The 25,350-nt window shown below is 36.3% G+C and overlaps 2 protein-coding genes across 2 annotated transcripts; one reads left to right on the top strand and one right to left on the bottom strand.

The window, feature by feature from the left end:
• Positions 1 to 8,329: 8,329 nt before the first annotated feature.
• LOC127164612 (uncharacterized) lies at positions 8,330 to 19,413 on the top strand. Its single transcript, XM_051108635.1, has 6 exons — positions 8,330 to 8,979; positions 9,166 to 9,236; positions 9,345 to 9,455; positions 10,931 to 11,028; positions 13,841 to 13,910; positions 15,098 to 19,413. The coding sequence occupies exons 1-6, from the start codon at positions 8,958 to 8,960 to the stop codon at positions 15,347 to 15,349; spliced, it is 624 nt and encodes a 207-aa protein (XP_050964592.1). The 5' UTR covers positions 8,330 to 8,957; the 3' UTR covers positions 15,350 to 19,413.
• A 1,708-nt stretch (positions 19,414 to 21,121) lies between these two features.
• Positions 21,122 to 22,810, bottom strand: ascl1a (achaete-scute family bHLH transcription factor 1a). The gene is made up of 2 exons (XM_051107116.1): positions 22,067 to 22,810; positions 21,122 to 21,967 (listed from the first exon to the last, which is right to left on the bottom strand). Exon 1 carries the CDS (start codon positions 22,668 to 22,670, stop codon positions 22,080 to 22,082), a length of 591 nt encoding a protein of 196 aa, XP_050963073.1. The 5' UTR covers positions 22,671 to 22,810; the 3' UTR covers positions 21,122 to 21,967; positions 22,067 to 22,079.
• Positions 22,811 to 25,350: the final 2,540 nt, after the last annotated feature.

A 25,350-nucleotide genomic window follows, 5' to 3' on the forward strand; every position in this document is an offset into this window, starting at 1 on the left:
ATTCTGACATTTTTTCTCAGTTGTGAATTTATATCATGTTATTCTGACTTTAAAACTCACAATTGCACGTTTATATCACACAGTTCTGAGAAAAAAGTCAGAATTGTGAGGTTTTATCTCGCAATTCCGACTTTATTTCTCAATTGTGAATTTATATCAAACAATTCTGACTTAAAACTCACAAGTGCACGTTTATATCACACAATTCTGAGAAAAAAAGTCAGAACTGTGAGGTTTTATCTCGCAATTCTGACTTTATTTCTCAGTTGTGAATTTATATCATGTTATTCTGACTTTAAAACTCACAATTGCACGTTTATATCACACAGTTCTGAGAAAAAAGTCAGAATTGTGAGGTTTTATCTCGCAATTCCGACTTTATTTCTCAATTGTGAATTTATATCAAACAATTCTGACTTTAAAACTCACAAGTGCACGTTTATATCACACAATTCTGAGAAAAAAGTCAGAACTGTGAGGTTTTATCTCGCAATTCTGACATTTTTTCTCAGTTGTGAATTTATATCATGTTATTCTGACTTTAAAACTCACAATTGCACGTTTATATCACACAGTTCTGAGAAAAAAGTCAGAATTGTGAGGTTTTATCTCGCAATTCCGACTTTATTTCTCAATTGTGAATTTATATCAAACAATTCTGACTTTAAAACTCACAAGTGCACGTTTATATCACACAATTCTAAGAAAAAAAGTTAGAATTGCACGTTTTTATCTCGCAATTCTGACTTTATTTCTCAGTTGTGAATTTATATCATGTTATTCTGACTTTAAAACTCACAATTGCACGTTTATATCACACAGTTCTGAGAAAAAAGTCAGAATTGTGAGGTTTTATCTCGCAATTCTGACTTTATTTCTCAATTGTGAATTTATATCAAACAATTCTGACTTTAAAACTCACAAGTGCACGTTTATATCACACAATTTCTGAAAAAAGTCAGAATTGTGAGGTTTTATCTCGCAATTCTGACATTTTTTCTCAGTTGTGAATTTATATCATGTTATTCTGACTTTAAAACTCACAATTGCACGTTTATATCACACAGTTCTGAGAAAAAAGTCAGAATTGTGAGGTTTTATCTCGCAATTCCGACTTTATTTCTCAATTGTGAATTTATATCAAACAATTCTGACTTTAAAACTCACAAGTGCACGTTTACGTTTATATCACACAATTCTAAGAAAAAAGTCAGAATTGTGAGGTTTTATCTCGCAATTCTGACTTTTTTCTCAGTTGTGAATTTATATCATGTTATTCTGACTTTAAAACTCAAAATTGCACGTTTATATCACACAGTTCTGAGAAAAAGTCAGAATTGTGAGGTTTTATCTCGCAATTCCGACTTTATTTCTCAATTGTGAATTTATATCAAACAATTCTGACTTTAAAACTCACAAGTGCACGTTTATATCACACAATTCTGAGAAAAAGTCAGAACTGTGAGGTTTTATCTCGCAATTCTGACATTTTTTTCTCAGTTGTGAATTTATATCATGTTATTCTGACTTTAAAACTCACAATTGCACGTTTATATCACACAGTTCTGAGAAAAAAGTCAGAATTGTGAGGTTTTATCTCGCAATTCTGACATTTTTTCTCAGTTGTGAATTTATATCATGTTATTCTGACTTTAAAACTCACAATTGCACGTTTATATCACACAGTTCTGAGAAAAAAGTCAGAATTGTGAGGTTTTATCTCGCAATTCCGACTTTATTTCTCAATTGTGAATTTATATCAAACAATTCTGACTTTAAAACTCACAAGTGCACGTTTATATCACACAATTCTAAGAAAAAAAGTTAGAATTGCACGTTTTTATCTCGCAATTCTGACTTTATTTCTCAGTTGTGAATTTATATCATGTTATTCTGACTTTAAAACTCACAATTGCACGTTTATATCACACAGTTCTGAGAAAAAAGTCAGAATTGTGAGGTTTTATCTCACAATTCTGTCTTTATTTCCCAATTGTGAATTTATATCACAATTCTGACTTTAAAACTCGTAATTGCATGTTTATATCACACAATTCTGAGAAAAAAGTTAGAATTGCGAGTTTTTATCTAGCAATTCTGACTTCATTTCTCAGTTGTGAATTTATAGCATGTTATTCTGACTTTATAACTCACAACTGCATGTTTATATCACACAATTCTGAGAAAAAAAGTTACAATTGGAAGTTTTTATCTCGCAATTCTGATTTATTTCTCAATTGTGAATTCATATCACACAATTCTGACTTTAAAACTTGTAATAGCATGTTTATATCACACAATTCTAAGAAAAAAAGTTAGAATTGCACGTTTTTATCTCGCAATTCTGACTTTATTTCTCAGTTGTGAATTTATATCATGTTATTCTGACTTTAAAACTCACAATTGCACGTTTATATCACACAGTTCTGAGAAAAAAGTCAGAATTGTGAGGTTTTATCTCGCAATTCCGACTTTATTTCTCAATTGTGAATTTATATCAAACAATTCTGACTTTAAAACTCACAAGTGCACGTTTATATCACACAATTCTGAGAAAAAAGTCAGAATTGTGAGGTTTTATCTCGCAATTCTGACATTTTTTCTCAGTTGTGAATTTATATCATGTTATTCTGACTTTAAAACTCACAATTGCACGTTTATATCACACAGTTCTGAGAAAAAAGTCAGAATTGTGAGGTTTTATCTCGCAATTCCGACTTTATTTCTCAATTGTGAATTTATATCAAACAATTCTGACTTTAAAACTCACAAGTGCACGTTTATATCACACAATTCTGAGAAAAAAGTCAGAACTGTGAGGTTTTATCTCGCAATTCTGACATTTTTTCTCAGTTGTGAATTTATATCATGTTATTCTGACTTTAAAACTCACAATTGCACGTTTATATCACACAGTTCTGAGAAAAAAGTCAGAATTGTGAGGTTTTATCTCGCAATTCTGACATTTTTTCTCAGTTGTGAATTTATATCATGTTATTCTGACTTTAAAACTCACAATTGCACGTTTATATCACACAGTTCTGAGAAAAAAGTCAGAATTGTGAGGTTTTATCTCGCAATTCTGACATTTTTTCTCAGTTGTGAATTTATATCATGTTATTCTGACTTTAAAACTCACAATTGCACGTTTATATCACACAGTTCTGAGAAAAAAGTCAGAATTGTGAGGTTTTATCTCGCAATTCCGACTTTATTTCTCAATTGTGAATTTATATCAAACAATTCTGACTTTAAAACTCACAAGTGCACGTTTATATCACACAATTCTGAGAAAAAAGTTATAATTGTGAGATTTTAAGTTGCAATCCTGACTTTTTGCTCATAATTGTGAGCTTATATCACACAATTCTGAGGAAAAAGTCAGAATTGTGAGTTTATACAGTATCTTGCATTTCAGACTTTATAAGTCGCAATCTGAGTTTATATCTCACAATTCTGAGAAAAAAAGTCAGAATTGTGAGTTTTTATCACGTAATACCAAGAAAAAAAGTCAGAACTGTGAGATAAAAAGTCACAACAACCTTTTTTTATTTTTTTTATTCAATAGTGGAAACAGACTCCCATAGGAATGACACTGCAGTGGAAATGTTAATGTAATAAAACAACAAGCACTGCATGTATGTCCAGTGTTGGCCTTTTTTTTTTCTAGAAACCCGAAGGGTTGGAAACTCCCATAGTTGAAGAAAAACTGCGCTGAACACATGCACTTTTGATAGCTACTGTCACACTCTAACACATACTGTACGTAGAGTGACCCCAATCTGAGAAAAGAGGTCATAGTCTGCAGATTCAATTTGACCTTGTTAGTAAACTATGTAAGGGAGTCTATCTGAATGATGATGAACAGAAACAAAGCTACGGGATTAAATATGGAGCACAAACACGGGTACAAAACGGCCCAAATAAAACACAATGAGTCTCTGTGCATGAAAGATACCGTTATTTTGGAGCGGGAGTGCGTGTTTGTATGTGTGGCAGAAAGTTGCATCATCCGTTTTCAAACAGACAAACGAATAAACTGAACGGCAATCTGAACAAACTACGAGACTATGCTTTCTAAGACAGTAAGAAATAACTGTATACAGAATAGCAAAAATGAACATCCATTATTCATTGTCTGCAGACGTGAAAGGACGTGCAATCAGTGCATTGCAGTGAAACAGCTGTGAAGTTCTGCCCTGAAGAGTGAGTGTTAAATGGGATGTGACTGCAGTTTTCTATGGCGTCTTCAGCCTTTTGGATAGAATGATACCGGCTTGAGGCCGTCAGCCCTCGTAGAGGAGTGACTCTGTCAAAAAAAAGAGAGCAACAAAGCACGAACGCGCAAATGCGGTTGACGGGGTGCACGTCGGCCGGCTCTTGTCACCCCGTCACACTTCTCTTTTTCTCGGGCTCCTATTTGCTACTGAATTGCCGTCACTCCCATTACAGATTACGAGAGAAGTTCTGTTCTTGCAATCTCGCTCTCTCTCTCCACCTCTTTTTTTAAGACTTCTTCTCTTGATTAACATTTTCTGCTAGGCTTCACACCAAAGGGCCCAACCTGTGTGCAGCAAAGCCCACAGTAGAAAAAAAAGCCATCAGCCGCTGAAGCAGAATCAGATAAGGCTATCAGGCGGGAGGCGTTAGCCCAGGAGCTTTGTGCCCCCTCCATCCCCCTTCCCGCACGTTTGCCTGTGCTTCCTCCCTCAATCTCTCACTCCACTGCACCTTTTGTTCCCTTGATTCGACGGCACAGAGCCCCCCCCAAAACATACGCGCGCACACACACACACACCATGAGCCACAAATCCCCAAGTGGACCGGTGGCCTGAGATGGGACGCAGCACTCTGGTGGGGTCTAAGAGACATCTATGGTGCAGTTTAACAGAGGACTATAGTGAAGTTCAAAGGCCTCGGGAGGAGGTAAAATAAGGGTTTTGGTGCAGCTACAGAGAGGCAGAAAGTGGTGAAGGCGTAAATTGACCCAAAATACAGGCTTAATATTTTACTAAGTGAGAAAGAAGATAACAGATATGCCTACAAAAATATCACAAAACATGATTTTTATTTTTAACCAGACTATATTTGCTGATTACAAAAACATAATTCTTGACTTTTTAATTCTAATCACTTTCTTAAAAAGTGTTTTGTCTCGTTTTCCAGTAAAAAAAAAAAACTACAAATCCTTAGATAATATTGATCCATTTTAATAAAATAAAATCATACTTTTAGATTTTAAAATACATCTTTTAGACTATATTTAGATTTACTTATAAATAATATAATGTATCAAGTTTATTTTTCTTGCCTCATTAAAAAACTTGTTTCTTGTTATGAAACTAGCAAAAATTTTGTAAAGTTTATTCTAAAAAGACATTGAATGAATTAATGAATTAGGTTTTTGCTTAAAGAAAAAAGAAAGAAACAAACAAATAAATAATTAAATAAATAAATGAGATTTATGCTTAAAGATTTTTTTAACTAAGGAAATAAATTAATTTAAGCCCACCAAAAATATTAGTAAGTAAATAAGTAAGTAAATAAATAAATAAATAAATAAATAAAGTTTAAGCTTAACAAAATGCTAAATAAATAAATAAGGTTTATTTAATATTTTATATAAAGTTTACATTTATATAACAAATAAAACAAACAAATAAATGAAATTTAAGCTTAATAAAAATGACAAATGGAAAATAAATAAGTAATATTAATGCTTAAAGATTTTTTTAAATAAGCAAATAAATAAAGTCTAAGCTTAACAAAAATGTAAACTTGTACAGTAAGTAAATAAGTAAATACATAAATAAAGTAGGTTTATGCTTGAAGAAAAACAACATAAAATAAGCAAAAAAAATAAAAAATAAATAAATAAAGTTAATGCTTAACAAAATGATTAAATAAATAAATAAATAGATATGTATGTTTTATATACAGTTTATATTAAGCAAATAAATAAATAAATTAGGAAAACAGCACAAAGGAAAACAGCACTAAATAAATAAATAAATAAACGTTTAAGCTTAAAAAATAATACGATTTATAAATAAGATTTATTTTATATGTTATGTAAAGTTTACATTTACATTTAAATAAAAAAATGAAATTTAGGCTTAACAAAAATGTCAACTTGATTTATGCTTAAAGATTTTTTAAATAAGCAAAAAAATAAATTAAGTTTAAGCTTAAGAAAAAGGTGAACTTGCAAAGTAACTAAATAAGTAAATACATAAATAAATTAGATGTATGCTTAAAGAAAACAATGTACAATAAGCAAGTAAATAAATAAATAAATAAAGGTTATGCTTAACAAAATGCTAAATAAATAAATAAATAAATAAATAAATGTTGTTGTTTTTTAATATTTTATATAAAGTTTACATTCATTAAATAAATAAATAAATAAATAAATGTGACCCTGTACCAGTCATAATGGTCAATTTTTTAAAACTGAGATTTATACATCATCTAAATAATTAAATAAGCTTTCCACTGATGTATGGTTTGTTAGGATAGAACAATATTTGGCCGAGATACAACTATTTAAAAATCTGCAAAAAAAATTAAAATATTGAGAAAATCGCCTTTAAAGTTGTCCAAATGAAGTTCATTTATTAATCAAAATTACGTTTTTATTGTAGGAAATGTACAAAAATATTTCATAATCTTGACCCATACAATGTATTGTTGGCTATATTACAAATATACCCGTGCTACTTCCGACTGGTTTTGTGGTCCAGGGTCACAAATAAACAAACTAATAAACAAAAGTTTACGCTTAAAAACTGGAAAATAAATGTTATATATATACATATATAAAACAAGCTTTCCTGTTTTAAATATGCTTATATATTTTTACTGGAAAACAAGACTAAATTAAGATAAAAAGGAATCAAGGGGGGAAACAGGGCTGAGACATGCCACATTCAAACCTGCTAAACTACTAGTGCATGTTGTGAGCATGTCACAACTCTGGCTGCATCCACTATGCATTTTTCATGAGCCAGACATGGCATTACTAGACACAGAGAACACAATTCTCAAGTGTGGGTGTCCTTCCTGCACATCTCATATAGTGAGAAACCAGACGAATACACATGTGCAGCCCAGTCAGATCAGATCCAGACAGTGGCAGCAGGACTGGGACGGCAGATTCAGTGTTTTGAGACAGATGAGTGCAGATAAAGAGAGAGTCAGTGAATACAGATCAGTTCAATGATCCGAACAGATCACTGTTTCAGATTTGAAGCTAAATCCAAGCGCTGCCGAGGGACCAAGGCGACAGCAGAGCTCCCGCTCGCCGCAGTTATTTGCAAACAGATGTGCGTCCCTGGACCAAGAGGTTTTGATCAATCAGGCCTTAACAAGTCAAGTTGACTACATGCGAATGTAACACTTTGCATGTGAATGGGAGAGCCCACGCAAGGCCCGGGTTTGATTAGGGGTAAGCTGATAAATGGCAGATTGAATCGGCCCCCTGTGAGCAGGCCGCAGCTCATTGGGCCCAGTGCTTTAAATCCACACTGATATCAACTCTTTCCTCCCTATTCTTCTGCCTCGCTGATGAATAGATCCATTATTCAGTGGATTCTGTCTATCATTCGTGTTCGTTTCATGTATTGGAGTGGCAGCAGCTTAAATGAGGTCTCCACAGCTTCCTTTCCTCCCTTTTCCTTCTTTTTCTTTTTAACTTTTCAGTTCTGATCCTCTTTTCCTAACTCATCTTAGTATTCATTCCCATCTGTCTGTCCCTCTGTGGCCAAATGCTTGATTTTCTGCCTCTCCCTGTACTTAAGGCTTCATTATATGTGATTGGTTTCATTGGTTACACTATCATTCAAAAGTTGAATCTTCGTTTTTTGAAATTAATACTTTTATGCAGTGAAGAGACATTCGAAAAGTGACAGTAAAGACATTTATAGTGCTACAAAAGATTTCTACTTCATGTAAATTTTGTTTTTCCCCCCTTACACTGTAAAAAACAAAAAACACAATTTGTTGAGTCAACTTAAAATAATTTGTTACCCTGCTGCCTTAATATTTTAAGTTCAGTCAACTCAAATAAGTTTAGTCAACTTGAAATGTTAATGCTAAGTAAAAACTTAGATATTTGTGTTTGTTAAACTTAACAGATGGGTAAGTAACCCAGCTGCCTTAAAATTTTAAGTTGAATCAACTCAAATATCTAAGCTGTCACTTAGTATAATTTAACATTTTAAGTTGAATAAACTTTTTTTGAGTTGACTGAACCTAAAATTGTAAGGCAGCCAGGTAACAAATTATTCTAAGTTGACTCAACAAATTGTTTTTTTTTTACAGTGTACTTACTTATAACCTATGATAATAATAAATGTATCTCAAGCAGCAAATCAGCATATTAGAATGAAAACAATTATTTTAAATTGTAACAATACTTCACAATAATACTGTTTTTACTGTATTTTTGATCAAATAAATGCAGCCTTGGTGAGTATATGAAACAGGGTTGCCAGGTCTGTGTACCAAAACTAGCCTAACGGTTAATCGAAAGTAACCCAATGACCAAATTCCAAATATCAAAACTCAAAATATGCAATTCCCATTCCTAACATATATATTTCACAGTCGCTGTTGAAAACCAATATATCGTAGTGATTATAAACAAAGCTCAAGGCTTCTTACCAGTGGCCCTCCTTCATAAAACTTTACATCTACCGCAGTTTTATCACTGCTATAATATATTTTCTTACAAGCATTTCAGTCAAATATAATTAAAGCAATATGTCAAATAATTAACCTGCTGGGGAAAAAATCAACCCGAGGCAACAGTTTAAAAGTAGCTCAATTCCGCGGGAAAACCGCAGACTTGGCAACCCTGCTAAGTGATTGTAATATTTTTTTCTGACTGACATATTCAAATCACATTTTTATCAGACTCTCTCTCTATTCCTTTTCTCTAGAAAACTATTTATACCATGGTTAATCAACCTTACATCTGTATGCATCTTTTTGTGACACTTTAAAATTCCTTATTTATTATTTCATCTATTTAAAAAAGTAGCAATTAATTAATTGTAAATAATATAATTAATTACGCTGTAAATGTGTCAACTATTGTGTTAAGTGTTGTTAATGTATACAGCCTTAACCCACTTTTTAATACCTTTGTGTGCTTTTTTGTAGTTGATTTCCTGGCAAAGTACTGCATCCTAAGCCAGGAGAAACTGTCTGTGTACAAAAGAGCTTTTGAGGCCGTGAGTACAATAAAATTACGCAATAGCCACATCAAAAAGAACGGTTTTGTTCATTTTCATATATTGGTAATCACTTAACTGTCATTAATTCTTACTGTATGCCTGCAGGCTGATAGTGATGGAGATGGTTATCTGAGTTGTCTCCAAGTGCTGCTGGCACTGAAAGAGATCATTCCTCCAGAACTTCTGACTGAAGAAGAGGAAATATATGTGTACAGGGTAAACGCTGCCTTTATAGAGAAATATACGATCTGCCCGTCTTTCTTTTTTATTGCAATGTCTGGAGGCAATTCACTAAGAATGATTTGTGCCCGCTGATAGCGGCATTTATTTGCATGTACTGTCTGTGTTGTTTTAGCACCCGGTTCACTAAAGGAATCATGCAAATTAGGTAACAGCGCAAACACACCCAAAAAAATCTGTGTCAAATACAATTTGCCCAGTGCAATTGCGGGGCTGAGTAAAACTGTGAAAATACGTCTGAATATAAACCTTTTTTTTTTTTTTTTTTTACTTTATTTTGATTTAATGATTTATTAATGGTATATTTGCAAGAAAATTAACAAAAACATTTCTTAAAATATATATATATATATATATATATATATATATAAATACACAAACACACACACACATACATATATATACAGTATATTAGTGCTGTCAAACAATTAATCGTAAAAATCACAGGGACTATTAACCACAATAATGCATTAATATGGGTTTTATAAGTACTAATAAAGTACTAATAAACAGCCAATACAGTAATATAGTAAAATCCATGCTAATAAGCAACTAGTTAATAGTAATAATTTGTCCCTAAACTAAAGTGTTACATTTATTAATTTACGTACTTACTTACTTGTTTGTTTGTATTATTATTATGTATTAGTAGTAGTTGTAGTAGTATTTTTATTATATTTTATATGTTATAAAATCTGAATAAAAATATAATAAAATATAACAACAATGTGTTCAGTGATATTTTAGTATCATTGAAATACTATTATATTTATTTATTTATTTATTTTTTATTTTTTTCCATTTTCTATTTAATTTTAGTTAAAGTTTTGATCTTTTTTTTGTGGGTTGTTTTTTTTTGTTTTTTTATGTCTACAATTTCAGTCATTAGATAGATTTATTTATTTTTATTAAGTTAAACAAAATTTAAAATAAGAAATATTTAATTGTTCATTCATTCATTTTAAATGTTTTTTTTTATTTTAGGTTCAGTTTTACTTTTAGTTAGCTATAATAATCTATTGTTTGCGCTGAAACAATAATACTTTCTAAATTAAAATATGTGCTTATTTATATATTTTAAACTAGGGCTGTTTAACAATTAATCGTTATTAACTGCACTCAGAAATAAAAGTTTTTGTTTACATAATATATGTGTGTGTACTGTGTATATTTATTATGTATATATAGATACACACACACATGCATATGTTTAAAAATATATATGTTATGTTTATATATTAAAAATATGTATATATAATACCAATTATTTGAATATAAATACATACATGTAAATATTTTCAAAATATATACTGTATGTGTGTGTATTTACATAATAAATATACACAGTATACACATATATTATGTAAACAAAAACTTTTATTTTGTATGCGATTAATCATGATTAATCATTTAACAGCACTAATTTAAACATGTATATGATCTCTTCTTAGATTCTGGAGCTGGTTGATTTCAGAGTGACAGAAGGCCTTACGGATCTGCGCTTGTTTGCTGTAGTGGCCAGTTTGGCCCAGAAAATAGCCACACTCGAGTGAGTCAGCAGGCCATACACAATAGCATTAGAAGAGGAGTCACTGATCTCCCATAAATACTCACGGCTAGTTCATGAGCGTTTGTATATGTAGAACCAATACTCCGTTCGCAACATCTGTACCATTCGATTGTACGAAAATACAATACCAGAGACATGCGATTGGAGGGTGACCCATGACAGCCTGGGCGGTCGTGTGTCGTCTTGAAGTCCATTACTGTGATGAGGGTTTGGGGGCATTTGGCTGTGATGCTACATTACAGCCCATATGCCAGAGATTCCCACACACAGGCTCTTTCATTCCCGCTCACTTTTTTTAGGATCTTTAACAGCTTCCACTCAACGCAGGGGCCCATTCTGGGTTTCCTGGGTTATGTGTGCGAGGGGATGTGGGGTCACGCCTCTTCGCTGATTTACGGCATTGCTCTTTGAGCGTGTGAGCGATGCCTTTTCCCTACACTAGTGGACAAATGAAACAAATGAAAAGGAACAAGGGTGTTTCTTTGGAATGGACACAATAGAGACATTTATGTGCTTTAACCTTTTCCATCAACCTCTGATATGGATTTGACCCCATTCAATAGCTGATAAACACCCATGTTCACTCATTACAGTGGGTATAACCCTCACAAAATGATGAAATCCAGTGGCCAGAGTCTCTCCTGCCACCTTTTGCTCTCGCCATCTGCCTGTGCTTTGGCACTTTCTCCCAGAGCTGGTCATGTGATTAACCACCACATTTCATACTGCGGTTGATATTAGCATTCCCCCAAAACACAACATCCACCTGTGTGTGCTTTTGTGGGTTGGAAGCATAGGTAAAAACATCCTGTGTGGTCTCCGTGTGGCCTGAGCTGTCCGCAGGTTCAGTTCCACCGACGGGAACACTAAATCTATGGCTTAATTGGACTGATTCAAGTGCGAGTCACTGCGTGACTCACTGCGCCAATACAAAATGAAAAAACGGAGGGAAACCTGAAACGACCTATTTTAGCATCCCGCCTCTCCCTCTCTCTTTCGCACTCCCTGACCCGGTCCAAAACATAAACACACTTACCGCCAAAACCTGCTTGTCAAAACAACTCCGTCCACCCAAACTTTAAGTGGGTCACCCATCTACCCCCTCCCCCTCAAAAATCCAACCATATCTTGCAACCCCCCTGCCAGAACCGCCAAAACTTTGGCAATTACGTAAGCGTGAGGTCCTCTGTGATGGGGCGCAACAATAGAAATGGGTTAGAGCTGCTATTATCCTCCTCTCTGTCTCTGGCGTGCTCTCCGTTGCCCCGGCTATTATCCACGCTGCAGTTCGGGCTCTTTTTCTGCAAACCAAGTGCAATTAATGATCATTAGCTGGCCTGTCTCCCCTCATTCCCATCAAACCCCCTGCCTCACCACAACCCGGGCGAACGGGCCAATAGCGGTTAGTCTGAGGGTGGCGTACCAGCAGCTATTCTCCTCCCAGCATGCTTTCTGAACGGAGGGGCTCTTTAGCACGGGGGATGACCATCGCTGTGCCACACGCTGGACAGTGGAGCTCTGTCCTGACTGAATAGCCACTGCCACTGAGCAATTATCCCAGTGTGTGCGCGTGCAAGTGTACATATATGTAGGTGTGTGTTGGTCACATTGCTCCATAGCGTTTCCCCTAAACACCCTCCTCACACTGGGGCAGTTTTTTTCATCCGTTATAGTGGCGGGTTGGCCTTGTGTCCGAGATCATTGTTTTAGGGACAGGCCATAATGAGCAACCACAATGGGCTCACAACACTTTAGCATCATTGCCCCCCCCTCCAAAAACCCAAAACAACGCGCCACACGATTAGACCCGCTGAATAAGTACCCGCCAAAATACGGCAACATTTACTAGCTATCCTTGCATAACCCCATCATCTTCTGTCATTTGTCAATGTAGTTTTATGCGAAAGTTTGTGAACCCCTTGCAGAATCTGTGAAAATGTGAATAATTTTAACAAAATAAGAGAGATCATACAAAATGCATGTTGTTTGTTTTAGTACTGTCCTGGGTAAGATATTTTACATAAAAGATGTTAACATATAGTCAAAACATGAGACAAAAAATTGCTGGAATTGGTTCTTAATACTGTGTGTGTTACCTGGATGATCTATGACTGTTTTTTGTTGTTGTTTTGTTTTGTGGTGGTTGTTCATGAGTCCCTTGTTTGTTCTGAACAGTTAAACTGAGCACTGTTCTTCAGAAAAATCCTCCAGGTCCTGCAGATTCTTCAGTTTTCCAGCATCTTTTGCATTATGAGCCGGGGGGTGAAAACTTTTGAAAAGGATGAAGATGTTTAAATTTTTCTTATTTTGTTGAAATATCATTTTTTTCCATTTAGTACTGCCTTTGAAAGCAACAGAATATACTTGCATGCTTCTTGGAAGACAAATTAAGTACAATTTACCTTGATCTCCAAATTCAAAAAGTATTCACCCCCGCATCAGTGAATGTTTGAACCTTTTTTTAATAGTTGTTTAAAAGAGTCTCTCAGTTGTCCTCAGTGTGAAAATATGGATCACAAAAACATACAGTCACTGCTGGAAAGGGTTCAAATATGGAAAAGATGCTGGAAATCTAAACTGTAGGACCTGGAGGATTTTTCGGAAGAACAATGCTCAGTTAACAAACAAGGGACTCATGAACAACCATCACAAAACTATTTGATTCTGCAAGGGGTTCCCAAACTTTCACATAAAACTGTATATTCAATGTAAAAATATTCTGTTATTATTATTATTATTTGATCAAATAATACTGTACAGAAAAATCAGAGACTTCTCTTTTAATTCACAGTGATTTCATGCGCTCCCTCATCAGCGAGATGGATTTCAAATCTCTGGAGATGAAGCTTTATAAAGCCAAGGTTTGTTTTCTATCAATGCTAATGGTATTTAGTGTAAAAATGAACATCTGTCATACTTGCTTGCATACTGTTCCTGATCATTTGGCAATTCTGTCCCTCTTTCTCCCTCTCCCTCTCTCAGTAGAAAATAATTACAGTGAAATAGAGACCATAAAACACTTTAAAGGCCAACTCAAACGCTGGCTTAGTAAAACTAGCTGTTTCCGTCAAGCACCTTGCTTGTGCATTGAGAGGCGAAGTAAAAAAGAGAAATGGGGTTTTCTCTCATTTTTCCTTCAGCCTTCCCCCTCCCTCGTATTCATGGATTACAGGCTGTAATCTCATTAAAGTGGCCGGCAGTGTACATCCAGTGCAGCGTGCTCTGTAATCAGGCAAAGACATACTGCTCATCTCGGATAAAGCAGAGGTATAAGGTGGCCATTCAGTAGCAAGACCCGACCGGGCCCATTGAACAGAGAGGGCCGGCTGCTGAAAAGCATGGAGACTTAAAAGTTGATGGCGGAGGTTGGGGAAACTGAGCCCCTGCCTGGTCTTGGGGTTAGGTGGAGAGGGGAGGCTAATTACAGAGTGAGCTGGGCTTGAATTGTTATCGAGGGAGAGGAGAGAGGAGTGGGCGCTTTGCCAGGGGATTACAGGACACACACACATACACACTCACTTTTAGTCATTACCTCGGATGCATTTAACTGTGCAAACAGGTGCGCTCACAGAAGAGTAGGAAAAGGCCGCTGTAACTTGAGCCCCCATAGGCACACGTGTGAACAGAGCACACGCTTTCACGCGCACACACAAACACACAGGTTATACCGACATTGGTGCCCTGACGATCTAGAAGTGTGCAATAGGTGATGACTGGGGCCAAATGAATGTATTCACAAGGGATCTGTACATGTGGATGGACTGACGTTGCTATGTACCACAAATTAAACAATTAGTTCATCCAAAAATAAAAATTCTGTCATTAATTACTCATCCTCATGTCGCTTTTTTCAAATGTTACATCGCTATTTTACCCTTTTTTGTTAAGGGTGTTTGACCTTCTTTGCATGTTCACTTTAACATAATTAAAAATAATTATCGTAACATATCCAGAATTTTCATATTAAATTGCCTAATGTAATAAAGTGTCACAAGAATGGATATTACATTCACTGTTACTAACCTGAGTATGTGCTCTTGTTCTACAGCAGTTGTTCCTGTTCTTGCTGGAGGCCCAAACAGGGAGCGCTGTGGTGCCTGAGGGCTGCATTGGGGCAGAACAACTCCTGGTGGAGCTCAAGGCAGGGGGCATCAGGCCTGAGCACGAGGCGTCGGTGAGACGGGAACTTCGCAATTTGCGCTCCCTCGATATTCTTGACTTCCTCGCTCACCTGCCTCTCTTCATCCTCATTCATAACTCGGTCATCGCCAACCCCTTCGATGACTCCAGCAACCTGTGATGGTATCAACAACAATGGTTTGGCACCATAGTTAGGCCATATTAACACCAAAATGAATCCACCTTAATTTACCCGTAAGAGTAGGTGCGGACATTTGTAAATTTTATGGGTTTGGCTTCCAGTCTGATTCGCGTCCAGCCATTTTTAGCTTGTTTTGCTGTTGCAATTTGATATTGAAAATTGGTGTGTCTTGCCATATTATTTTAATGTATTATTTTAACTTTTGCCATTTACTGCATGTTGTTATTCTTCTCATCATTTCACTATAGTGGCTAATAAACCGGAAGACTCGCCCATAGGCTTACCTCCCTGTTAAAAAAATAAGGTGGATACATATATTACATACACATGTATGAAAAAAAGTTTGGGGCGTGTAGGATTTTTAGTGTTTTTTAAAATGCTTTTGAAATGTTTTTGAAATGTTTTTAACGTTTTTGGTTTTGCTCACCAAGGCTGCATTTATTTGATCAAAAATAAATCTATAAAAATAAAAATAAAAATAAAAAATATAGTAAAATAGTGTTTTCTATTTTAATATATTTTAAAAAGTAATTTATTCCTGTGATGGCAAAGCTGAATTTTCAGAAGCCAACCATTACTCCAGTCTTCAGTTTCACATGATCCTTCAAAAATCATTCTAATATGCTGATGACAAAAATATATATATATATAGTTTTTTCAAGATTTGATGAATAGGAAGTTCAAAAGAAAATTCTATGTTTTTTTTATAAAATCTTATAAAAATCTTTTGTGACATTATAATTAGTTTACTGTCACTTTGATATTAATCTGTTTTTATTTTATTTTAATTTTTTTTTAAAAATTAAATCTTACTGACCCCAAACTGTGCAACAGTAGTATATATCAGAATAGTATATAATTATAATTATAATATTAATTATATTACTTATTATAGGCAATATATTTTATACATTTCATTTCATACATTATTATATTATAATATATTATATTATATTATATTATTATTTAATGGAGTGAATACAGGTGGGCCAACTGGAGCTTAATCATATTTTTTTATATTTTGTATCCTGTTTCATTGCAAAAAATAATTACTAAATATAGAAGTACAAATACATAAATACTTATACAAATTATTATGTTTAAGTGTCCCATTTAATCTGAACTCTTCTGAAAGTGTTGAATGCTCAAACCTGCACAAAAATGAATTACAACAATGCCTTGTTAATTATAATTTCAGCATTCATGTCAATAACTAACTAAAAAAAGGGGTAAACACTGACTAACTAACAGAATGTAAGTCAAATTGCCAAAACCGTACTGTATTTCATGAAAAAATAGGGCATAGATTTCATTTACTGCACAACACTGAGCTGTCACTGCTGAACATTAGTAGAGTGGAGAGGAGTGCTGTCTGTGGTACTGAAACACTGTTTGCATTGCACTCTTCAGGGCCAAAGTCAACCAGCTCATATTTCATGCAGGCTAGTGCCTTTATTAAATGTAATTTAGCATACAGATAGTGAAAAGTTTGCGCAGTGTGTTCGTCAAACATCCTATCACTCACCAAACCTGCAGGACTCAGTAGGGGAAAGGGGAAAGAAGAGCTTTGACAAGCATAGAGAGCACCGTCACATTCAGACATAACAAAAGTGAGCATTTGTATAAGAAAGAGGAGAAGGGAGGAAAATGAAAAGGACCGAGGCAGCGAGAAAAACAGAGAACGACCGGTCTCATTTAGCCTAAAGAAATGGCCGCAGCCCTCTGTTAGACATTGGACAGTCGTGAAAAGCTCTCTGGGCACTCATGAGGAAGTGAGTGCTGTCTAACAGTCTGCGTCTTTAGATTTACAAAGTCTGTTAAGAAGAAGTTGAGAGGCAGGGATGGCAGCACTTTCAAAGCGAATGAAAAGAGGCTGGAGAGGAGTGATAACAAGAAGTCCCCATGAATTTCAACAGGGAGAACATCAGAGGGGCCCGGATCACTAATCAGTGTGGGTTACATGCTGCCGCTCCTGTTCTATTCAGGCGTGGCATAATGAGGAGGCAACATTCTGCCACAATGGGATGGACACGCGGACGGGCTCCAATGGGCTGTGCGCACAACTACACACACCGCATTGCTCGCTACCGTTCCCTTGGACACAGTTCAGACCGAGCATGAATAGTTTGTAAAGGGAATTGGTGGCTTGTATTTTCAGGTTAGCAATGAACCACATTCACAATTGTTCAATGGAAACGTTTCAGCATGAAATTCACATTGCTTTCTGTGGAGATTGTGTTAAAAAACAGAGAAAAAAAGAAGTTGTGCAAAGATTTTGCTATTGAAGTATGTTTTACAAGAAAATACTAGAGTTGTCAAAATGATTAATCACGATTAATCGCATCTTAAAATTCTTACATATAGAAATATATGTGTGTGTGTATTTATATATACATATAAATATACACAGTACACACACACATATATATACATATATATTATGTAAACACAAACTTTTATTTTGGATACGATTATTGGATTTGACAGCACTAAAAAATACTATTTCAGTTTTTCTACTTCAAAATTTCATGTTCAATTTAATGTGCATTTGTGATTGTGAAATTTCCAGCAATTTCTGAGGGAAAATTGTTTCTGCGCCAATTTTTGTTCTGTGCCGTAATGATTTCTGCAATGTCTCTTGGCTTATTGGAGGAAAGCCACAGATCTGAACGTGATATTACATTTTCTACAGCCTAATCTTTTACCGGCAGACACAAGAGGCCAGAAAATCAAGTGGAAAATGTGCTTTATCCATCTGAGAGATCCTGTTTTATTGATTTTTTTCAGGATTTAGAGCAAAAAACAGCCCTGCCTCTTTTTCCCAAATTAATTTCACACCAGATAAATATGAAGCTCTGGCTATTGAAATGTAACTGACAAATGGGTCCAGCGCCTTACAATAAGATGGTGCTTGGTCAAGCGTCTGATGGATAAGCGCAAAAAATTGATTTCCCGAGCTAGTCGACAGTTCAGACCCTTCCAATTTGGATGGTGGTTTAACATGTCATAGAAGTTGGGTCACAGTGAATCACACAGTCGCAGGGAATTCTGGGACACCGGAGTGTATACTGGATGTTTTCACAGCAATTACACTGAGGAAACATTTTGGGTTCCACAAGTTCCACAGTTCCAGTTTATCTTTCTAAGTGTTAGAAAAATGAAAATTCTGTCATTAATTACACTGTAAAAAAAATGATGTGAGTTTAACGGTAAAAGACTGTAAAAATGCTATAGTACAATCCTGTTAACGGTAAATCCCCCTACTATATATGGTGAAAAACTGTATTGGACATTGCATGTAATTTTCCGGTAGTATACCGTTTTTTGAAGTGGAAAAAGACAACATTTACAGTGAATAACCATAAATTTACCTTCCTAGAATTCCCTGCGTTTTATGTTTTTTTGTTAAAATAACTATGTTGCTTCTTTTTTTCTTATCAGTTTTATACATTAGAGTTGTATGTTGCATCTAATGTTGTTAAATTAATGTTTATTGCATTATTTCAGTTTGATGTGTGTTGCCATGATGATGTTTAGTGTTCGCGTGAATGACACTGTGCACCTTCTATAGTACAAGTTAGTATTTAAAAGCTGCTTGTGATATGCTTTGTTTTATCATGTGACTTTCTCATCACCACCTGCTTTTGGTGGTTTTCGGTGTATTACAATGGTACAAAACAGATTTCAATACTTCAATATGTTGGTTAATATTACATCAGTTAAGGAAAATTAAAACCGTAAAACCTAAAACATTGCTACCGTATTTTTTACAGTAAAATTCCGCTTTTTTTTGTTTTGTTTTTTTTTTTACAGTGTACTCACCCTCATGTCGTTCCAAACTTGTAAGACATTAGTTCATCTTCGGAACTCAAATTAAGATATTTTTGATGAAATCTGAGAGCTTTCTGACCCTGCATAGATAGCAAGGGTCCTACCACATTCAAGGCCCAAGAAGATACCAAGAACACTGACAAAATAGTCCATGTGACATCAAAGGTTCAACTGTAATTTTACTTTTTGAATGCAAAAAAAAAAAAAAAAAAAAAAACAACTTTATTCAACAATTTTCCTGGGATTTGAACGTGGTAGGGTCCTTGCTTTCTATGGAGGGTCTTAAAAATAAAGGTTCCAAAATGGTGTTTTTGCAGTGATGCCATAGAAGAACCATAGTTCCCCAAAGAACCTTTCAGTGAACAGCTCCTAAAAGAACCATTTTGAAAAACACTTGAAAAATCTAAAGAACCTTTACTGCATTTGAAAGGTTCCATGGATGTTCAAGGTTCTTCACAGAACCATTGATGACAATAAAGAACCTCTAAAGAAGCTTTAGAATTTAATCAAAAATATCTTTATTTGTGTTCCGAAGATGAACAAAGGTCTTACGGGTTTGGAACGACATGAGGGTGAGTAATTAATGACATAACTTTCATTTTTGGGTGAACTATCTCTTTAAAAATATTTAAATAATACGACCTTTTTCACTAAACAACCATGAAAGGTCATAACCGTGTATCTTTTTAAAAAACAAAATTTAGATACTGTCTGGTTAATCTGGACCTGTGACACTATAATCGTTCCCATCTTTTACCACGCTAGTTTAAAATAGTAACACTGTTTTGAATCTAAGATAAGCGTAAAACTTTGACTAATTGATAAGCTCGGGTACTTCGCCTTACCCCAAACAAAGCTCGAGTTACTTTCGTCTGGGGCATGTTTTTTTCTTCTTCTTCAACACCTGCCTCTTGTGTACAGCACTCGCTTCCAGACGCTGTGTTTTTAAAGGGGCAGTTGTTGAGTGCGTGTCGCGAGCTGCTGTCAGAAAGGCACACGCGCCTTCAGCCGACTCCACTCGAGCGCCACACACGCGCACAGAGCCTTTCAATTCATTACAGCAGGCACGCGCCCGCCCCGCGCACACACACACTTTACCTGTCAAACTCCACGACTGTTATTTAAACTCCGCGACTCTGAGTTATTTATGCGTAACTTAACAAAAAGTGTGTTTTTAATGATTAAGTTGGTAGTTTGAGTCAGTGATGTCAGGTTCGCCTTTTCAAATGTTTTAAGTGTTTCATTAATAATGCAATGGAATGTACAAAATTATCTAAACACACTTTTTAAATGAGAAAATTGTTTGCAATTTCTGAATTAAAAGATATTTTGATATTTCTTGCGACGCGTAAAGTAGAAAGTGCTTTGGTGACTTATTTTTATTTTTTAAAAAAGCCGTATTAAAAGCCTGAAATGTCTGAAAAAACGTTCACTATTTTCTTAACAATTTTTTTTTTTTTTTAAACAAATCTGTTAAGAACCATTTCTCAGTATGTAAACAATCTTATTTCCCTCGCTTTAGGTAAAACGCTATATATACATTTGTTAACATTAATAAACGTTTTTAAACTCTTACTCTTTGATTACTTGGTCCTGTGTGCTTTCTCTCTCTGCCATACTCACGCACAAAAGTGTGAGTTGGGTGAGCAAACAATATGCTTATTTTCCAAAAGTGCTGTCTTCTCCAAATTGGCATTCATTATGAGCGCAGTCTGTGAAACGGTCCAGTATGCTGGTCACGTCTCCTCCTGCCTGACAACAGGCAGACTGCCGAGGGTTAGCAGGCTTATCACTTTTGTTGCCCATTAAAAAAAAAGAAAAGAAAATGTGCACTGAAAATCTACACTTGTCTGTGTTTTTTCTAGAATTGCATTCAGCATAAAGATAAAATGTTGCACAAAGTAAACTCAAGAAAAGATATTTCTTTTAGAAACTTTTATTATGAGACTAAACTGTAGAAAATATGGAGATAAGGCATATTCTTATTTTCTGAGATGCAAAACCCAGCATTGTAAAGAAGGCAAAGTGGAACAGGCAGTGTGGAGACACAAAACACCTCCGTTTGGACAATAGCTGCATAACCTTTGATCACTCCGAGTCATATTACAATTGCAATTATTATTCCTATTAAATAAGACACGTTGGTGTTGAAACTCTTAAACTCCTCTAAAACCTCCACAACCGTAAAGGGAATTGCCAGCTGCGATGCATTTAAGACTAGAAGTCTGAATAAGCGAGAGGTAATGAGCAAGGCAGGCTATAGGTCAAAAATAGATAGTACATATTAAAATGAATGTGTACAAAAACATCTATAAATCTCTTACATACAAAAATAGCTTAATATATATCCAAAAACAACATGTTTTATACAAATAGAACTTCATATAATAAAATTCGCCAAGTTGGAAGCATTTGTGAGAGGGGTCTATCAGGGCAAACCTTCTTTGATTACATTAGCATAGGTGAAGAACAACGTTTGCTTATTGTTGTTTTCATTTCTTTTGTAAATATGCCACTGTGTTGTGGAAAGTCTTTTAAAAATAGATTTCTTGGGCGAATGCGCTGGAAGGACTGGACTCCCGCTCTTCCCTTTTAGTCCTTTGGCTCTTTGACACTCGGGACCCGTGGTTTGCCGGTTTGTATGGGCCATCTCTGGGTGTGGATTCGAGTCTATCCGAACCGGACTGCAGCGCAAACGCAGTGCTTTGTGTTCTTGGAGGACATCCGAGTTCCTCCCAAGCGAGTGCTGCGATTTTTAGGCATTTCCTAAAAAGAGAACGAAAGATGGTGAGCATCTTGCACGAACAACAAAATCGGGAAAACACACTTAGAAAGGCAGTTAAGATGATTTTGATGCATACGAACCTTTCACGAACGTTCAAAACCAGTTGGTGAAGTCCAGGAGCTCTTGTTCTTCTGGACTCAGAGGGTCGTAGGAGCCCTCATCTGAGGAGTACGAGGACACGGGCGAACCGGCCATAGAGTTCATGTCATTAGAGTAGTTTTGGGAGATTGTAGGTGACAGGACGCCCGACTGGAACGCTGCGCTCACCGCGTCATGCTCGTCCAAAAGCTGCTGGAGCGCACGGATGTACTCCACAGCTGAGCGCAGCGTCTCCACTTTGCTCATCTTCTTGTTCGCAGCTCCGTTGGGAACGTGTTCGCGGAGAGTAGCAAAGCCGTTGTTCACCAGCTTTACCCGGTTGCGTTCTCTCTCGTTCCGCCTGGCCACGGCGTGCGGCTGCTGCTGGGGCAAGCTGTACCCGAAGCCGGCGAAGTTGAGCCTCCTTTTGCACCGGAGCAGCTCCGGGGAGGATGAGCGCTGCCTCTTTGCCTGCTTCGACGCGGACTTGTTGCTGCACTGGCTGTCGGTCGGACTGAGCTGGATGCTCTGAGAGGCAAAAAAGCAGGCAGGTGGCATGAACTGCTGCTGGTTTACGCTTATTTCCATCTTGGCAGTGATGTCCATTTCGCGGAGGGGGAAAAAAAAGGAGCGAGAAAAAGCACAAAAGTTTTCTTTGGAATGCCCAGTGGCCGTGCGTCTTGCTCGTGGCGTTCACGTGTGGCTTCAATGGGCAGGGGTGCTCCGGACTCTCGACCTGTTCTGAGTTGTGAGATGGAAACAGCGCGGCCTTTTCAATACGCCGGCGGCCCGCCGCTCGTTCCCCCTGACCACGCCCCCTGAGATGCGCTTGCGTTGCGTACGCCGGGCGCGTGCCGCTCCTGCCACTGAGTAAACAACTTCTCGTAAAGAATGACTAGAGGTGTTTTTCGGTTATGACAAGTGTTTGTCGGAGAACAAACACACGCACACACTCAACTTCGAGCCGCAATAAAGGCATCCCGTGACCTTGTAAAATTTAACAACGGCGCGCTTCGGTTTTTCTTGAGTGCGCTTTGAGAAACGAGCAATAAAACTTGATATTAATCATTAAAAAAAGCTTAGTAAAATATAAGGACGATGCATGATGCAGCTATATATATATATATATATATATTTTAAAGATAATGAAATTGTTCAGATTAAACAGCATTACCAGTAAAACAACAACAACAACAACAAAAGATTTTATAAACACAAATACTGCCATTAATGATGCTAATTAGTAAATGCAACATTTAAAACATACGTCCCCGACTGCCCGTTTTAAATAAATAAATACATATATAAATACACAGAGGGTTTTAGGTGTTTGAAATCAACTTGCCCTGGTCATAAGAATCCTTCTGCTTTCTAAAATGTCATCATCTGCTTATCAAATAAATCAGATCTTACGCAAATACAGCAAATAAATTGTAACCGCTGTTGTGGTTAAGACGAATCCATTCAGAGGTAAATCAACTCATTCAAGGCGTTCATTGGACTCAGGTGTAGTTTATGAATTCACACTTGTCACAGTAATTGTTAAATTGTTAACGCGTTACAGCCATATAATATTGTTCCATATAGAGAATCTTTGTCCGGGCAAGATGAATTTGGCCAGTCATTATTAGAAATCATCACAGCTGGAAAGGCGGAACGGATGGGTTATTTTGTGGGCGCGCATTAAGAAAAGCTCCTGACACCTTATTCACTCTATTTACTTACAGTATAACTCTCGATTAATTTCGCCTCTTTCAGAGCGCACGATAATGGCACATTGCTTTCAAGCAACTTTGTTTGAATGACTTTGCCTGCGCCAGTTTTGTGTGTGCGCACGATTGCATGTGGAGTGGAGAGGGAGGGGGGCGCAATAAATTGTGTAATTTCTCTTAGTTGGCTGAGGCATTCAAGATCAGGCCAGCATTCAAGCACCCAGCCCCCTCCAACTTTCCTTTCTCTCCCTCTCTCTTTTTTCCCCTTCTCCTTTTTTAGCGCAGCAAGGGCGTTTAGAAAAGAAGCGTGGGTTCTATTCACTCCGGCTGGGACTCTCTGAAACATATCCACCATGCTCTGTCAGTGCATTTGCAGAGTCCAATTAGCGTTTTGTAAGCCCCTCTTTCTTTCATGATACTCTAGGCTGAGGGAAGGTTCCAGTCATTCCCGAGTGTAATAATTAATATGACGTCTGGGCGTCTCAACTTCCATTGAAACACCTCTGCCCGTCTTACAACTCGGAGAGCTGCTGTAAAATAATAAAAACAAAACAGCTCCATACAAAGCCGTTTGTTTTCTCACATAAGCCCGGGTTTGATATGCAGGATTATATTTCAATTTGTTAGCTGTTAAAACTACATTGCACAGTTGTTTTTTTGTTTGATCGATTCAAGGACTATTCATTGGTGCGCTTTTGAAAGCAGGTGCGCGGCGTTTATGCACTGCTATTTCTGAACGTTAGTGGATGAGAGCGCGTTGGCGCAGATGAGACGGTCATATTCGTGAATGAACCAAACACCGACGATTCCTTGTTAAATGCGGGAACTTGCTTTATTTACATCGTGCACGGGCACAGAAGTGAGTGAAAGTCTTAAACGGGTGATCCACCGCAGTCATGCAGTGAAGGTTCAAGACAATGCAGACAAGCAATGTTGAGCAAAGTTACTTTTCAAAGTAATGCATTAGTTACTTTTTATAGTATGTAGTGCATTACCTTTGAGTTACTTTTCGTCACTTGAGCTGGGCTTGTTTGTTTATTTTTAATAACAAAAAAACCCCAAAGCTATATTTTTGCCATCTGTAAACTGTCGCCGTGATTTTGCCAAGACTTACATGTTCCTGGGTCAACATGTTTTGTTGATCCTGGATCAACATCACTCTCCAAAAATATAGACTTAACCCAATCCTTACCCCTAAACCTAAGCCTAACCATAATTTATTCCTAATATCAGAGGGAATAAGGCTGTAAAGGGTGTAGAAAAACCTGACTCTGATCATAAGTCTAAAACTGACATTTTCTGAAAAGTCATCCTTAATTCTGATTGAAATGTTGTTCCAGGATCAACAAGGATGTTGATCCAGGAACACGCTGTACTTGGTGAAATCACGTTCACCAACTGTAAACACCATTTTACACCAAAAGTGAAATGAATAAGCCTCAAACTGAAGGAAGTGCCTCTGTGCCTCAGTCCCTTTTTTTCTTAACACAGGGACAGGAGAAATGTCATGGAATAAATGGGAAAAAAGTAACTTGGATATTTTCTTGTACATTTAAATGTAATGTGTTGCTTTA

The sequence above is a fragment of the Labeo rohita genome, chromosome 4, assembly GCF_022985175.1.
Source record: "Labeo rohita strain BAU-BD-2019 chromosome 4, IGBB_LRoh.1.0, whole genome shotgun sequence".
NCBI classification, from domain to species: domain Eukaryota; kingdom Metazoa; phylum Chordata; class Actinopteri; order Cypriniformes; family Cyprinidae; genus Labeo; species Labeo rohita.